Consider the following 16,986-nt stretch of genomic DNA (forward strand, 5'->3'; position numbering starts at 1 on the left):
TCATCATGCCCTAACTAAACTAAAAAACAAACCTTCTGCCCTTATTCGGTCCGCATTCCTCTATTCCCTCCCTATCCATGTTACCATCCAGATGTCTCTCAATTGTCACCAATGTGCCTGCTTCCAACACCTCTTGTGGCAGTGTGTTCGAGATTCCTAATACTCTCTGCGTGAAAACTTCCCTTCCACGACTCCCTTAAACTCCACCCCACCCCGGTCACCTTGAACCTGTGCCATCTTGTAATTGAAACCTTGACCCTGGGAAAATAGCCTCTGACTTTCCACCCTATCTATGCCTCTCATAATTGTGTAGACCTCTATCAGGTCTCCATCAAGCTGCCATCTTGCGAGTGAAAACAATCCTAGTCTTTTTAACCTTTCCACATAGCCAATGCACTTGAGACCAGGCAACATCCTGGTGAACTTTCTCTGCAATCTCTCCAAAGCTTCCATGTCCTTCTGTTAATGTGGCGACCAAACCTGTGCACAGTACTCCAAATGTAGCTTAACCAGGGTTTTATATAGCTGCAATATAGTTTGCCAACTCCTGTACTCCATGCCCTAGCTAATGAAGGCAAGCATGCATCATGCTTTCTTATAGAAAATCACTTTGGCCACCTGCATTATCTGTGACACAATCAAGAAGGGATCAAGCTTCCAATTCAAGATGTACAGAGAGAACAACAGAATAAAAGCATATTAACAAGTACTATGTCCTCATCCTCCCCAGCGATCATAGCCTCATTGCTAATGTCCTGAGTCCATGATGAGCAAACTAGGGAGGGACTATAATATCTGACTGAGATTGGGAAGAATCAAAGGTTGTGAAGAATATAGGAACATAAGAATTCGGAGCAGGAATAGACAACTCCTGCTCAACCTGCATCAGAAACAGGAAGCTTTATTAAACTACACATTAGATTAGGTAGTGGCATGTATCTCTTGCATTGTTCAGATATGCAAAGTATCATTTCGTTGTTCAGATACTTCACTAGGACAAAAATAGATTCATATTCAAATTGAATAATTTGTTTCTGGAAGAGAAAGTGATTAGGAATTAAATGACCCGAATTGCTCCGTCAGAAACAGGAGCTTTAAGAGCAGCAGGAGGCCAGTCAGCCCCTCTAACCTATTCTGCCGTTCAGTTAAATCACCACTAATCTTTCCCTCAATTCATTTATCTGCCTTTGCTCTGAAAGTTGAAAATAGTAAATGCCCCAGGGGAGTGTAAAAAGTGCAGGGAATTAATTTTTTTTAAATATTAGGAGAGTGAAGAGGAGATATGAAAAAGATTCGATGCATAACGTGATTTGGAGATGCTGGTGTTGGACTTGGGTGCACAAAGTTAAAAATCACACAACAGGTTTAATTGGAAGCACTAGCTTTCAGAGCAATGAAGGAGCGGCGCTCCGAAAGCTAGAACTTCCAATTAAACCTGTTGGACTATAACCTGGTGTTGTGTGATTTTTAACGATGCATAACATTAAGGGAAATCCAAAAGTGTTTTACGAAGTATATTAGAGGAAGGGGAATAGCCAGAGAAAGAGTAGGGCCCATTGGGGCCCCACTGCCTAAAAAGGTTTTAGAGATGGGGACACTGGAGATTTAAGCAATACAGAGGAACCTCAATTATCTGAAGGACACGAGTGGGGAGTATTTCATTCAGTTAATAAAATTCCAGATGATCGAATGCCTGATAACATAGTTTAACCAAGCATCGGGTCCTTGTGATCTTGTCGGATAATCCAATATTCGGATAATCGAGGTTTCTCTGTATTTAGATAAACTCTTGAAGCACCATAAAACTATAGGCCAAGTGCTGGAAAACAGGACTAGTGTGGACACAGTGGACTGATTGGCCTCTCTGTGTTGTAGCAATTCTGACTAACGTTTCCCTCAAAAAAAGGAAATAGTTTCTTTGTATCTATGTTATAAATTGCTCCCAACATTTTAAATAGCTCAGTCTGATCACCCCTCAATTGTTTATACCCTACTCCCCAGCAAGAGAGATTGCACACATCTCATTTAAATGCATTGAGCATCCTTACTTCCCTGTTGTTGGCCATGCCTTCAGCTGCCCAGGCAATAAGCTCTGGAATTTTCACCCTAAATCTCTCCTCCATCTATTATTTCTTTTCACAGCTCCTGAAAACTCAGCTCTTCAACTAAACTCTTAGTCATCTCCCCTTGTTTCTCTTCTTGTTCTTCTGTCGTATTTTGTTTTATGATGTTCCTGTGAAGTGCCTCACAATGTTCCATTATGTTAAAGGTGCCACATCAGCGCAAGTCATTGTTATTATTGGAATACAGACAAAGTCTCATGTTCTAATACACCCCTCAATGCTATGGTATTTAGTTCTTTCTCATGAATTTTGTCCCGTCTTGTTAAAGAGACTGCTTCCTGTGGGGAGATGACTCCATGGCCAAACCTCCTGCGTCAGACTTCAGGGTGAATCTTTCTATCACCTGGGCATTAAGGACCACTTGCACAATCACAGAGAGGAAGCGAGTGCAAAGGCTCACATGCCTGTGGAGAACCAATATGCTTATCCTTCCGTTGAATGGAGAAGAGGTTGAGCTTTCTCTCTAAACTTGATACTGCACCCAGGGAGCCAATGGCAGAGTGGTAATGTCACTGAGCTAGCAATTCAGAATGACACTGCCAATATTCTGGTGACATGGGTATGAATCTTACCAGAAGAGATGGTGAAATTTGAACTCAATTAAAGGCTAGCCTAATGGCAACCATGCAACTATTCACAAATGCAATGATGGAATCTATTTTGAAAGGATTTGAATATGAAAGCAGGGATGAATTTCTGAGGCTCTAGAAGCTCTGGTCAGATTACAATTGGAGCACTGTGCACAGTTCTGAGCCCGATATCTCAGAAAGGATGTAGTGACCTTCGTGCATATTCAGAGGAGGTTCATGAGAATGGTCCCAGGAATGAACAGCTTAACGTATGAGGAACATTTAAGGACTCTGAGTTTATACTCAAAGACATTTAGAAGGATGAAGGGGGGATCTAATTGAAACATTCAGAATACTGAATGGCCTGGACAGAGTAGATGTTGGGAAAATGTTTCCATTGGTAGGAGAGATTAGGACCTGAGGGCACAGCCTTAGAGTAAAGGGAAGACCTTTCAAAATGGAGATAAGAAGAAACTTCTTCAGTCAGAGAGTGGTGAATCTATGGAATTCATTGCCACAGAAGGCTGTAAAGGCCTGGTCATTGAGTATACCTAATACTGAGTATCAGAGGGATCAAGGGTTATGGGGAGAAAGCAGGAAAATGGGGTTGAGAAACTTAGCGGCCATGATTGAATGGCAAAGCAGACTTGATGGGCTGAATGACCTAATTTATGCTCCTATGTCTCATGGTCTTATGGACTGTTATAAAATTTGGTTCACCAGTATTCTTTGAGGAAGGGAATCTGCCTTTCATAGATGATCTGCATGTGACTACTGACCCACTGCAATGTGGTTGACCCTAACTGCCCTCTGAAATGACCAAGCAAGCTACTCAGTTCTATCAAAACTGCTACAAAGTCTAGGGATGGGAAACAAACCAGATGGACTACCTAGTATCAACCTGGGCACCGGAAAAGATAAGGACAACAACAGGCCTGATGACACTGATCTTCCTTACTAACAAATGGTGTCTTGTGACAAATCTAGGAGAATTGACCCACAAGCTAATCAAACAATAGCCTTGCATGGGGTTTGGGACATTGTCTGTCTGTGAAGTATGTTTCGACGAGTATGACTGTCCCCATCCCCATCCCCATCCCAATCCCATTCCTGGATATGTCCTTCCCCCTGACAAGACAGTTCTATCAGAGGTAGTGGCACAGTGGTACAAAATCTGGAAGAAATTGCTCTGAGAATCATCAATATTTACTCCAGACCTCATGAAATGATATGGTATCAAGGTCAAATACAGGCAAGGTAACATCCTACTGATTATCACATACTGCCCCTTGCCTGATGAATCAGTACTCCTTGATACTGAATGCCTATGAATGCCACCTGGAGAAAGCACTGAGAGTGGTCAGGGCACAAGTTGTACTCAGGGTGGAGGATTTAAATGTCCATCACCAAGAGTGGCTCAGCAGAACCCCTACTGACGACTGGTTGAGTCCTCATGGTCATGGCTGTTATACTGGATCTACAACAAGTGGCAAGGGAACCAACAAGAGGGGAAAATCTTCTTGACTTCATCCTGACCAATCTGCCTGCTGCTGATGACAGTAGGAGTGACCACTGCACAGTCCTTGTGCTGATGAAATCTGTTCACATTCAGGTTCCCCTCATTGTGTTGTGAGGCTACATCACCATGATAAATGGGCCAAATCTCATAATAGTAACTTGACCAAGCATCCATGAGGTACTGTGGGCCATCAGCAGCCACAATCTGTGACCTCAAGTGCTGGCATTTTCCCCACTGCACCATTTACCATCCATCCAGCCAGCAGCAAGCAACAATCCCACAACCAACGGATCAGATCAGAGCTCTACAGTCCTGCCACATCCAGTCATGAAAGGTGACGGACAACTGAACAACTCCTGGAGGATGAGGTTCCATAAATATCCACATCCTCAGTGACTGAGGAGTCCAGCATATCAGGGCAAAGGACAAGGCTGGAGCATTGACAGCAATCTTCAGCCAGAAGTGTTGAGTGGACAATCCATCTTGGCTTCCTTCAAAGGTCTCCTGCAGGCATCCTCAGCAAGAGGCGAGTAACGCACCTCCTGAGTCCCCAAAGCCTGTCCCCCACCTACAATGTACAAGTCATGAGTGTGATGAAATACTTTGCAATTTCATGGATGAGTGCAGCTCCAACAACATTCAACAAGTTTGACATCATCCAGGACAAAGCAGTCAATTTGATTAGCCACACATCCACCATTTTTGACATTCACTCCCTTCACTACTGACATACAGTAGCAGCACTACGTACTATCTACAAGATGCACTGTAATAACTCAGTAAGGCTCCTCCAACTGCAGAATTTTCAAATTTGTGAATCCATCACCTCAAAGGAAAAGGGCAGCAGATACATGGGAATACCAGCACCTGCAAGTTCCCATCCAACCCACTCACCATCCTGGCTTGGAAATATATAGCCGTTCTTCGCTGTCACTGGGTGAAATCCTGGAAATCCCTTCTCAACAGTATTGTGGGTGTTCCTACATCCTATGGACTACTGCAGTGTAAGAAGACAGCCCACCACCTTCTCAAGGGCAGTTTGAAATTGGCAATAATAGCTGGCCTACTCGGTGATGTCTACATCCTGTGAACAACGTTTAGAAAAAAATTTGAATTCAAAAGTAATCATTGTTCCTTGAAATACTTAACATATATTTTTCATTTATTATTGTTTCATAGCTATCATCTCCAAATACTATACCAAAAGGGTCTCGGAATCCAGAGATGTAACCCCCGAACAGGTCTCTGAAACATTTGCCACACTTTCTCTTCAGGCCTCCTGACCTGCTTAATGCTTTTTTTTTGTGGTGTAAGAAGGATGTGTTTTGTTGGGTCAAGCTATTGACGTCACACTGGGCTGGGCATTGCTTCTCTGGACTGCTTTGTGCAGTAATAGTTGATGTTAAACAAAACATTTTATACATGTGTAACTAATAACTCTGTCCATTTCAGTGTCAAGGTTGAAACAGACAATGTCTCTGTATCCATCACTGGAGGATCTGAAGGTCTCCAAAGTACTTGAGGTCAGTTCTAATGATTTTTAATGTAGTTTCTACATTGCTTATGGGGTTGATGATGATTGGTCAGTTGGTTAAATTTTGGTGAATTCAAGCCAGTCCAGTAGGATAAAAGTATTTTTCTTAACTGGTTACATAAAGGAATATAAAACTAGTGGCTAAAACCAGGCAAAGTGATGATCTTTGGTTCATTAAAATATGATTCTGGATTGGTCATAAATTGGAATTATGTTAAAAATCACACAACACCAGGTTATAGTCCAACAGGTTTATTTGAAAGCACTAGCTTTTGGAGCCCTGCTCCTTCAGGTGGTTGTGGATTATAAGATTGTAAGACACAAAATTTATAGCAAAGGTTTACACTGTGATGTAACTGAAATTATGTATTGAAAAAGACCTGGATTGCTTAAGTCTCTTATCTTTTAGAATGACCATGTTAGTTTCAGATCTTTCATATGCACTTGGAACTATGTAGTCAGTGTTCAAGAGCTCTGATGTCAGTCATCAACTGGATTATAGGAATGGAATAGGACTTAGCCATGTACCAATAAACATTCTAGGCCAAATAAGAACAACAAGTTAGGAACAAGGAAAAATGTTTGCAGAAGTACTAGTCAAAAGATCAAGGTCAGAGGCGTATTGTTACTATTGAGTTAAACATTACATAAAAGGAAGCATGTCCAATGAGCTCGAACTGCAAAATATTGAATTATATTATATGCAAATATTTATCTAGAAAGAAACAAAACATGGCTGCTGGAGAGATGTCAGCCACTGATAGTGATGAATATTTTTACACCATGCAACAGATTTGGCATTGTCAAGTCTAATGGTTATTTATGGTTTGAGATGACAGATGAAGAGAGTTGTAGACACTAGTGCTGTGTGCATACTATGAACTTCTCAGATATCTTAAATGGCTCAAGATGATGATCCAATAATGAAGCCCTTGAAAATAAAATTGATCCTACATGATGGAACAATACTGAAGCCATAAGAAAAAATTAAGTGGAATCACCAAAGCAATGATAAGGATGAAGATCTGGAGTTCCATATAGCAGACTTTAAGCAAAATCTGCTCAACACAACTGAAAGGAGCTTAATGCTTTGATTCTTAATCCAACATGTGCCAGAAGACATTTGTAGTGGTCACTAAGTCATTGACTGCTGAACAGATCCTAAAATACTACTGAGATGTTTTTTTTTTCAGATTGTTAATGTAACCTTGATAAATATCATCCTGATATAGATGAAAGTGTAATACCAGCTCTAGGAGTTAGGACATCATATTGAGGTTGTCCGGATTTTGTTGAAGCCTCTTCTGAAATACTGTGTGCAGTTTTGGTCTGTTATAAGAAAGATATTATTAAAGCAGAGAGGGTTCAGAAAGGATTTACCAGAATGTTGTTGGGAATGGAGGGTTTGAGTAATAAGGATAGATTGGAAAGGTTAGGGCCTTTTTCACTGGAGCTAAGGAGACTGAGGGGTGACCTTTATAGAGGTTTTTAAAATAATGAGGGGCATAGACAAGGTGAATGACATGGGCTTTTCCTGAGGGGAGTTCAAAACTAGGGTCCATATTTTTAAGGTGAGAGGAGAAAGACTTAGAAAGGAAGTGAGGCACAACTATTTTACACAGTTTGTGTGTGGAATGAACTGCTGGAGAAGATGGTGGATGCAGGTACAGTTACAACATTTATAAAATCATTTGGATAAGTACATGAATTGGAAAGGTTTGGAGGCATAAGGGCTGAGCACAGGCAGGTGGGACTGGTTTAGTTTGAGAACATGGTTGGTCTGTTTCCGTGCTGTATGACTCACTTGTGGAGTCCACCAGAAAGCTATCATGAACAACATCACATTGGAGCAGGAGGAAACAGAGCAGAAAGAGATGTTTACTCTTCATCCAAAACATATTGTGCCTGAGCTTGGATTGCCAGAATATACTGATGAGCAATGAATGTAAATTGTAACCTTTACAGTAACACATAACATGGAGGTCACAGTTCACCACTATATTCAACAACTTGCTTAATGCAAACAGATGGAGCCACTTGAAATAATTTACTGATTCCTGCAAAAGAATAAAGAATACAGAAACAAAGGGCAGGAAAAAGAAATAAAGTGAAAGGGCTGGATTACCTGTTGGTTGTAATGATGTTAATAGAAGACTGAAAGGACTAAAGGAATGCAAAAGTGGCTAAAATCTATCCAAATGGACTAAATAATATCAAAACAAAACTAAAACAGGAACCATGATGGAATGAGGTCTTTCCTATATTCCAGAATGACATGATGACTGACTTTATTGTCATTAGAAAATAATTGTTATATAATTGGACATTACATTTTAATGTTTGTTTTCTTTAGGCTCAGGCCACCATTGCATCCAAGATGGCCCCACCAGCAATTGAAGCTCAGGAGCCCAGTGTTGGAAGTGGTGAGTCATTGCAATTTGTGTTGTGTCCTTATTTTAATGTCTGTATTCCCCATTATTCTTCAGCCTCCACTTTCAGTATCTCAGGCATGACTCCTTCTTGGTATTAATATCTCCACTTTTTTCCATGCCCTTGCCTAGCTTTATTGTGGTAACCTCCTCCAGCCTCTCAATCCTCAGAAGGTCATGATCCTGGCACAGGGGCCATAACATGTAGAATTTCAGGACAGTCTTGTTCAGGCAGAATGGTAATCCCATCACTGGCTCAGCTGCATGTTCTGGTTTAAAATAGGGCAGATTGAAGGGGAAATGAGACAGATAGGAACTTCCTCCCCTCCTTAATAATTGGGTTACAGACTGTGATGATGATGCTCCTTTAACAAGGTTACGTTGTCCTTGGTTGTTTTTATAAAAGGCAGAGGTTCCAATTTGGCTGGGGTTAGCCCTTATGGCTAACAGATACTGCCTCAGGCAAAAGGCTTCTAAGTTTTCTTTAAAATACTTGTACAATGAAAGTGGAGTGGCCAGTTCTCCTAGCTCAGGATTTAGCATAAAAGTGTTCAAAGTGTGTTCAAGGCTGCTGGTCAGGTTTTGAGCTGGGGATACAAAGGAATGGCTACAGTGGAAAGATGTTCCATGCTGATTCTGTCTCTCAGATCTCTCCTGTAAGAACCTGTGTTTGACTTTACCATTTGTATTTATGGGGATGTTGCAGGTATTTGGAAAGACATCATTAAATTGCGGTAGAGTCGATTGGGTTAAGTTGTTCTGTATTCTGTTTTGCATCATTCAGTAATCTGTTAATTTTTTTTAAAATACTGAGTGGTTGGGGCAGCTGCATCACTTCTGGAAAAACCACTTACACCTACTTAAAACAACTAGAAAAATTAGGGTCTAGGCTATCTTGGTAATGTTTTGAGGGGGTCTGGCCTGGTCCATAACACAGACAGATAGTTAACAGTTAACTGTTGTTATGCAAGTTTCCATTTTCTGCTGTTCACTGGTGGTGGTTGTGCCTTCTACTGGCAAGGCTCTGAACTCTGGAATTCCTTTCCTAAATCTGGCTGCCTCTCGAGTTTTACATTGTCATTGTCCCACTGACTCTGCCATCATGTCCATACAGATGTTCCACTTCTCAGGTTGACTTGCAGAAGGGGTCCAGGTTTGGCAGAATGGCGATGATTAACCTCTGAGGCTAGCTTGTCTTGGCCTGAAATATGTTCCCTTGAGTTCAGAAAGTTTAGGGATGATCCAGTCAAGGAGTTTAAATGTTTTAAAGGGTACATTTAGAGCCAGACATTTCAAAGGGAAATCAGCAACACTTTCCTGTGTAAAGTCTTCGGGAGAATCTGATATTTTCTCTCTCTGGCGTCTCTGATGCTGGAGGACAACTGGAACCTTAAAGACTGAAGTTAATAAATTTTTATTGGGTACAGGTTTTGAAGAAATATGAAAGGCAAATAGATGGAAGTGCAAATTGATTGTGATCTAATTTAATGTTGGAACTATTTCATGGGATTGAATAGTCACTTCCTCATCAGAGATCCCTAACCAGATCTCTGCCAATTTGCACATCACCTTGGCCCCACCCTGTATAGGTGCTGATACTTGCTTTAAAAACCTGTCTGATTTGTTTCTCTTCTGCTTCAGGTTTATATCCAGACCTGCAGGAACTGGGGGACTATATGGGGTTGGACCTGAACAGTGAGGATCTGAGGCAGAACATGGCCGTCGTGCCAGTTGCTGAATCTGGAGTAAGCATCTGATGGAATTGGGTGACTACAATGGGCTACACAAAAACTCTTCTCCTTACACAAACCTCCTTAGAGATGGTTCTCTTTTAGTAATGTTAAGATAAAATATGAATGCAAGGTTTTTGATATTAATTTGTATCTGTCTTTAATTGGGATGTCAGCTGTGGCTCAGTAGGAAGCTGGTTGAGTATTCAGGTTCCCTGTCAGACTGCACAGACAGTGTCAGCCTGGACTGAGGGGATGCTGAACTGTCAGAGGTACAGTCTTCAGGATGAAACCCTTGGTTCTAGACTCCCTGACCAAGAGCAACATCCTTCCTGCATATAGTTTGTCCTGTTAGAATTTTATATATTTCTATCATATCAAAGAAACATACAAGAACAAGAGTAGGCCATTCAGCCCTTCAAGTCTGCTTCACCATTCAAAACTATCATGGCTGATCATCCAAGTCAGTACCTTGTTCCCACTTTTATCCTGATTTTTTTGATTCCTTTAGCCCTATGAAACTCCTTCTTGAAAATCAACAACTGAGTCAGAGAATTCCACAGGGTCTCTACTCTCTGGGTGAAGAAATCTCTCTTCATCTCAGTCCTCTACCCCATCCATAGACTGTGACTGTTCTAGACCCCCTGTTCATTGATATTGTCTATCCTGATTACTCTGTCTAGACCTGTTAGGATTTATAGTTATCTGCGAGAGAACCCCTCATTCTTTTAAACTCCAGTGAATGTAGTCCTAACTGATCCAGTCTCTCTTCATATGTCAGTGCTGTCAGCCCAGGAGTCAGCTTCACTGCACTCCCTCCACAGCCAGAACATTCATCCTCGGGTAAGGAGACCAAAACTGCACACAGTACTCCAGGTTTAGTCCTAAAAGGTGTTGTACAATTATAGCAAGACATCCCTGCTCCTATACAGGCCGTTCTGTGACAGTTGTGTTCCCCTGTAAACCCTGTGCTATAGAAAATCATACTGTAGAAGGTCACAAATAAAAAAAAACTGCCATAACCATTCATAGAGTCATACAGTCATAGAGATGTACAGCATGGAAACAGACCCTTCGGTCTAACCCGTCCATGCTGACCAGATATCCCGACCCAATCTAGTCCCACCTGCCAGCACCCAGCCCATATCCCTCCAAACCCTTCCTATTCATATACCCATCCAAATGCCTCTTAAATGTTGCAATTGTACCAGCCTCCACCACACCCTCTGGCAGCTCATTCCATACACGTACCACTCTCTGTGTGAAAACGTTTCCCCTTAGGTCTCTTTTATATCTTTCTCCTCTCACCCTAAACCTATACCCTCTAGTTCTGGACTCCCCCACCCCAGGGAAAAGACTTTGTCTATTTATCCTATCCATGCCCCTCAATTTTGTAAACCTCTATAAGGTCTCTCCTCAGCCTCCAACGCTCCAGGGAAAACAGCCCCAGCCTGTTCAGCCTCTCCCTGTAGCTCAGATCCTCCAACCCTGACAACATGCTTGTAAATCTTTTCTGAACCATTCAGTAGGATGTTTATCCAAACAACGTCCATAATTTGTCAATCATATTATAGCCAATTCATGCTGACGATACACGCATTATACCAGAACTATACTCTCAGTCTCTATGAAGGCCAACATAGTATTTGTCTTCACCACCTGCTACACCTGCGCAGTTGCCTTCAGAGACTGATGTAAAAGGGCACCAGGTCTTGTTGCTCCTCCCCCTTTCCAAATCTATCAGATAATAATCTGCTTTCTTGTTTTTGCTCTCAGTTATTATACTTCATCTGCCTATTCACCGAACTTGTCCAAATCACACTGCGGCATTTCCTCATTCTCCTCACCATTCACTCTCCTCCCCACCACCCAGCATTGTGTCATCTGTAAACTTTGAGTTATTACATTTAGTTCCTTCATCTAAATCATAAATATATAGCAGGGTTCCTAACACTGATCCCTGCGATAACCCACTGGCTGCCATTTGGAAAAACCTGTTTATTTCTATTCCCTGTTTCCTGTCTGATAGCCAGTTCTCTATCCTGTCAGTACACTACCCCTGATTTCTGCCGCAAAGCCTCATCTTTCTAAACCTTCATAAAAATAGGCCAGTCTCTCCTATAGTACAGTCCTGACATCCCTAGTATTCATCTAGCAAACTTTCACTGCTATCCCTTTATGGCAAATATTCCCTTTCTTAGGTAGGGAGACCAAGACTTCTAAACAATACTTCTGATGTGGTCTCACCAAGGCCCTGTCTGACTGCAGTAAGATATCCCTACTTCTGAATTCAAATCCTCTGTAATGAAAGCTAATATACCATTTGCCTTCCTAATTTCCTGTTGCCCCTGTCTGTCTACTTCCATTGACTGATGGACAAGGACACCCAGGTTCCTTTGCATATCCAAACTGTTCAGAATATCACCATTTAAATAATACTGTTTCTTTGTATTTTTCACACCAAAGGGTATAACTTCACATTTGGCCTTGGTTTTGCCTACACACTCAACATGACTTATCTTATGAAGAGAGGTTGACTGAGCTCAGACTTTTTTCATTGGAGAAAAGGACGAGGAGAGGGGACCTAATTGAGGTATACAAGATAATGAGAGGCATAGATAGTCTCTGGCTATTGACTCTATTTCCAAGGGCAGAAATGGCTAACATGAGGGGTCATAGTTTTAAGCTGGTTGGAGGAAAGTATAGAGGGGATGTCAGAGGCGGGTTCTTTACACAGAGAGTTGTGAGAGCATGGAATGCATTGCCAGCAGCAGTTGTGGAAGCAAGGTCATTGGGGACATTTAAGAGACTGCTGGGCATGCATATGGTCACAGACATTTGAGGGTGCATACATGAGGATCAATGGTCGGCACAACATCGTGGGCTGAAGGGCCTGTTCTGTGCTGTGCTGTTCTATGTTCTATGTTGAAGTCTCCTTGCTTGCTCCTCACAACATTCAGTCTTGCCCATTTTGTGTCATAAGTAAACTTGAAAATATTTAATTTAGTTCCGTCATCCTGGTCATTTATATTAGTTGTGAATAACTGGGGTCCAAGCACTGATCATTGCGGTACCTCACTAGTCGCTGTCTACCACTAACAAAAAGTTATTCCCAATCTGTTTCCTGACTGTCAATTCACTTAATCCATGCTAATGCATTACCCCAATCCTGCGTGATTTAACTTTTCCCACTTGCCTCTTATCAAAAGTCTTCTGAAAATCCAAATACATCACATACAATGGTTCTCCCTTACCTGTCCCACTAGTTATATTCTCAAAAACTCTGGTAGAGTTTTGGAAGCTAATGCTTCCAATTAAACCTGTTGGACTGTAATCTGGTATTGTCTGAGTTTGTACACTCCAGTCCAACACCGGCACCTCCAAATCCAGTAGATTTGTTAAGCATGCCTGGCCTGCTGTGCTGTTCCAGCAATAAAGTTTCAACTTTGATCTCCAGCATCTGCAGACCTCACTTTCTCCTCCTTGTTTTGCATAAACCCAAGCTTTGTCCAATCTTGTAATGCCTTCCAAATGTTCTATTATCACATCTTTTATAATAGACACTAGCATTTCCCCACTACTTGTGTTAGACTAACTGGAATATATTTCCCCGTTTGCTTTTGTCTGTTTGTCTCTTTTTAAATAGTGGGATTACAGTTGCTGCCCTCCAATCTGCAGGATATGCTCCAGAATCCATAGAATTCTGGAAGGTGACCATCAATGCTTCCAATGTTAATTCTTATACACCATGACATAGCAACTTGTACAAACAGCAAGGGACCCCCCCTCCAGCCTCACCTTCCATAGGAAAGAAATGCCAACTTTGTCAAGCATTGCCAAACTCACCAGAAAGACAGTGACATAGGTGATGGTATAGAGTGATCATCAGTCTGCAGCAGCCTGTGTTAAGTCTTTTTCCATACCAAAATCCCCAGGAATAGAAGTCTGGAGAGGTAGAAAGCAGTCTGCTGATTAGTTCTCCACAGAATCGTAGAATCACACATTAGAGAAGAATCCTTTGGCCCATTGAGTCTGCACCAACAAATAACTCCCCTATATCTACATGGGTCCCACTTTCTGACACTAGGCCCATAGTTCTGAATGTTGTGACAGTTTCAAGTGCTCTTTCAAGTACTTTTAAAAGATTGTGAGGTTTCCTGCTTCAATTATCCTGCCAGGCAGAGGATTCCTGATTTCCACCACCCTCTGGGTGAAAAATATTTCCTTAAATCCCTTCTAAACCTCCTGCTTTCCACTTTAAAATTATGCCTCCTTCAACTCAAGGGAGCTGCTTTCAATTCACCCTGTACATGTCCCTCATGATCTTACACACCTCAGTGAGGTCCCCTCTCAGTCTTCTCTGCTCCAAGCTTATCCAACCTCTCTTCACCGAAATGCTCCATTCCAGGTAACTCTCTGGTGAATCTCGTCAGCGCCTCCTGCAGTGCAATCACATCCTTCCAAAAGTGCGGTGACCAGAACTGCATGCGACATAACCAAAGTCCTATACAACTTCAACGTAACATCCCTGTTCTCATAATGAATACCATGACAGATAAAGGTAAATTTCCATTATGCCAGTTAACTACCCTATTAACCTGCCCTGTTGCCTTCAGGAAATCTGTGTTCAAATACCCCAAGATCCCTCTATCCCTGAGCTTCCTAGTGTCCTTCCATTCATTGAGTACTCCCTTGTCTTGTTACTTCTTCCAAAATTCACCAACTCTCCCGAATCAGGGTTAAATTCCATCTGCTATTGATCTGCCCATCTGACCAATCCACCTATGTCCTCCTGTATCCTACAACCTCCCTCCTCACTGGCAACCACTTGGTTAATCTTTGTTACATCTGCACACATATCATCTGCCCTCTGCTCCTCCTGCCATATTTTCTACTGTATTGTTTATGGATATCATTTACAACAAGGGACCCATCACTGATCCCTGCAGTATGCCACTGAGCACCAGGCTCCACTCTCACAAACAGCCTTCTACCACCACCCTCTGTCTCCTGTCACTAAACCAATATTGCATCGAACTTGCTAAATTATCCTGGATCCCATGTGCTTTATCATCATTAACAGTCTTCCATGAGGTAATTTGGTGGCTCAGTGGTTAGCACTGCTGCCTCATAGCGCCAGAGACTGGGTTCGCTTCCGCCCTTGGGAGGGTGTCTAGGTGGAATTAGCATATTCTTCCTGTGTCTCCACCTGGTGCTCTGGTTTCCTCCCACAATCCAAAGATGTGCAGGTTAAGTGGATTGGCCAGGCTAAATTACCCATAGTGTTCAGGGATGTGCAGACTAGGTGGGTTAGCCATGGGAAATGCAGGGTTAAGGGTAGAGGTTTAGGTATGGGTGGGATGCTCTTCAGGGGGTGAACTGAGTGGGTTGAATGGCCTGTTTCCATGCTACAGGGATTTTGATTCTGATGTGGGACCTTTGCTGAAATCCATATAAACTGCATCAACTCCAACTGTAGTTTCCTGCTTTATCCCCACCACCCTCGTGAAAAGGGGAACCACATTAGCTTTCTTCCAGTCCTCTGGCACCCTTCTGCCAGAATGGAATTTAAAATTTGGGTCAGATTCCCTGTAATTTCCTCCCTCCTCTCACATAGCAGCCCGGGATACAATCCATCCTGATCTGGAGATTGGTCCACTTTTATTCCTGCCAAATATCACCTCGCTTCCTATATCAAACTTCTTCTTGAATTCTGTTTCTACATACATCTTCTCCAAAGTGAAGACATGTGAAATATTCATTTAACACCCTACCAGTGTCCTCGAGTTCTAACAGATTGCCCTCTTGTCCCTGATGGGCCTGTATGCTTTCCGTGGTTAACCTCACTCCCTTACAGAATATCTTGGGATTTTCCCTGATATTTCGTGCCCCAATTTGCTCTCCTAACTGCTTTCTTAAGTTCCTCCCTGCACAATCGATACACCAGTGTTGATTGCTCCCTTTGTGCCTGTTAAAATCTTCCTTGTCCTCCTCATCCACAGACTCACGAGCTAACTGTTTCAGCAGTCTCTAAGCTGGATTTAAGGGCTTTCACTACTCATGACCTCGCTGACTGGCAGAACTGGCTCAAGGGAGCTGAATGATTTATTCCTGTTCTTCTGTAAAATGTATGTTTTTGTTCAGCCCAAGTGAAATCCACCAACAGAATTGCTCAATACTTTGGCGAGTTTACAAATTCATAATAACGATAGCACCTGATGGGATTTCTGAGGTAGTTAGTGACCAAAAAAGCTGACTGCTCCTGGGGTGTATTCATTTTGTCAGTGTTTCCAGCTTTAGAAGCTTTCCGTTTGGGGTTCAGAGCCGATTTATGGTTAACTGCTTATCCATTTCACCTTGGATTTCCCATTCTTTCTATTTTTGTGCTTCACTGTCTAGCAAGTTGACAGCAATCAGTCAACCGCGAATAACATGGTGGCCCCATTGACTGGAAACAGTGTGGGGCTTCACCGAGCGGAGATCAAAGCTGGAGTGCGGGAGGTGATCCTCTGTAAGGACCAAGATGGAAAGGTTGGCCTGCGGCTGCGTGCTATTGACAAAGTAAGTACCTAAGATGCAAATACATTCGTAGTTCCCATTGTGGAATTGTACAGCACAGAAAGAGGTATTTGTCTTTTCCATTGTGCCTGGGCCAGATCTTTGAAATAGATGTTTATATAGTCCTACTCCCCATAATCTTGGTGTCTTTCAGTTCTCTCCCAAATCAGAAACTTCCTTGAGTCCATGTCTATGTCAGTTAGGTATAAGTGAGGACTGCAGATGCTGGAAATAAGAGTCTAGATTAGAGTGGTGCTGGGAAAGCACAGCAGGTCAGGCAGTATCCGGGGAGCAGGAAATCGACGTTTCGGGCAAAAGCCCTTCATCAGGAATGAAGGCAGAGAACCTCTGGGGTCAGAGAGGAGGGTGGAACGGATAGGTGGGAAGGGAGATTGGCAGGTGGGACAGGTCATGAGGATGGTGCTGAGCTGGAAGGTTGGAACTGGGGTAAGGTGGGGGGAGGGGACATGAGAAAACTGATGTGGTCCACATTGATGCCCTGGGGTTGAAGTGTTCCGAGACGG

The 16,986-nt window shown here is 42.5% G+C and overlaps 1 protein-coding gene across 1 annotated transcript in view; it reads left to right on the forward strand.

Annotated features, from left to right (window-relative positions):
• LOC122560303 (syntenin-1-like) overlaps positions 1-16,986 on the forward strand; it is a 40,703-nt gene that overhangs the window by 7,353 nt on the left and 16,364 nt on the right. Inside the window, exons 2-5 of the mRNA XM_043710880.1 lie at positions 5,664-5,734; positions 8,099-8,168; positions 9,816-9,919; positions 16,304-16,465. Of these exons, the coding sequence (XP_043566815.1) occupies positions 5,684-5,734; positions 8,099-8,168; positions 9,816-9,919; positions 16,304-16,465 (387 nt within the window). The 5' untranslated portion in view covers positions 5,664-5,683. The remainder of the gene's footprint in view (positions 1-5,663; positions 5,735-8,098; positions 8,169-9,815; positions 9,920-16,303; positions 16,466-16,986) is intronic.

The sequence above is a fragment of the Chiloscyllium plagiosum genome, chromosome 20 (genome assembly GCF_004010195.1).
Source record: "Chiloscyllium plagiosum isolate BGI_BamShark_2017 chromosome 20, ASM401019v2, whole genome shotgun sequence".
NCBI lineage: Eukaryota > Metazoa > Chordata > Chondrichthyes > Orectolobiformes > Hemiscylliidae > Chiloscyllium > Chiloscyllium plagiosum.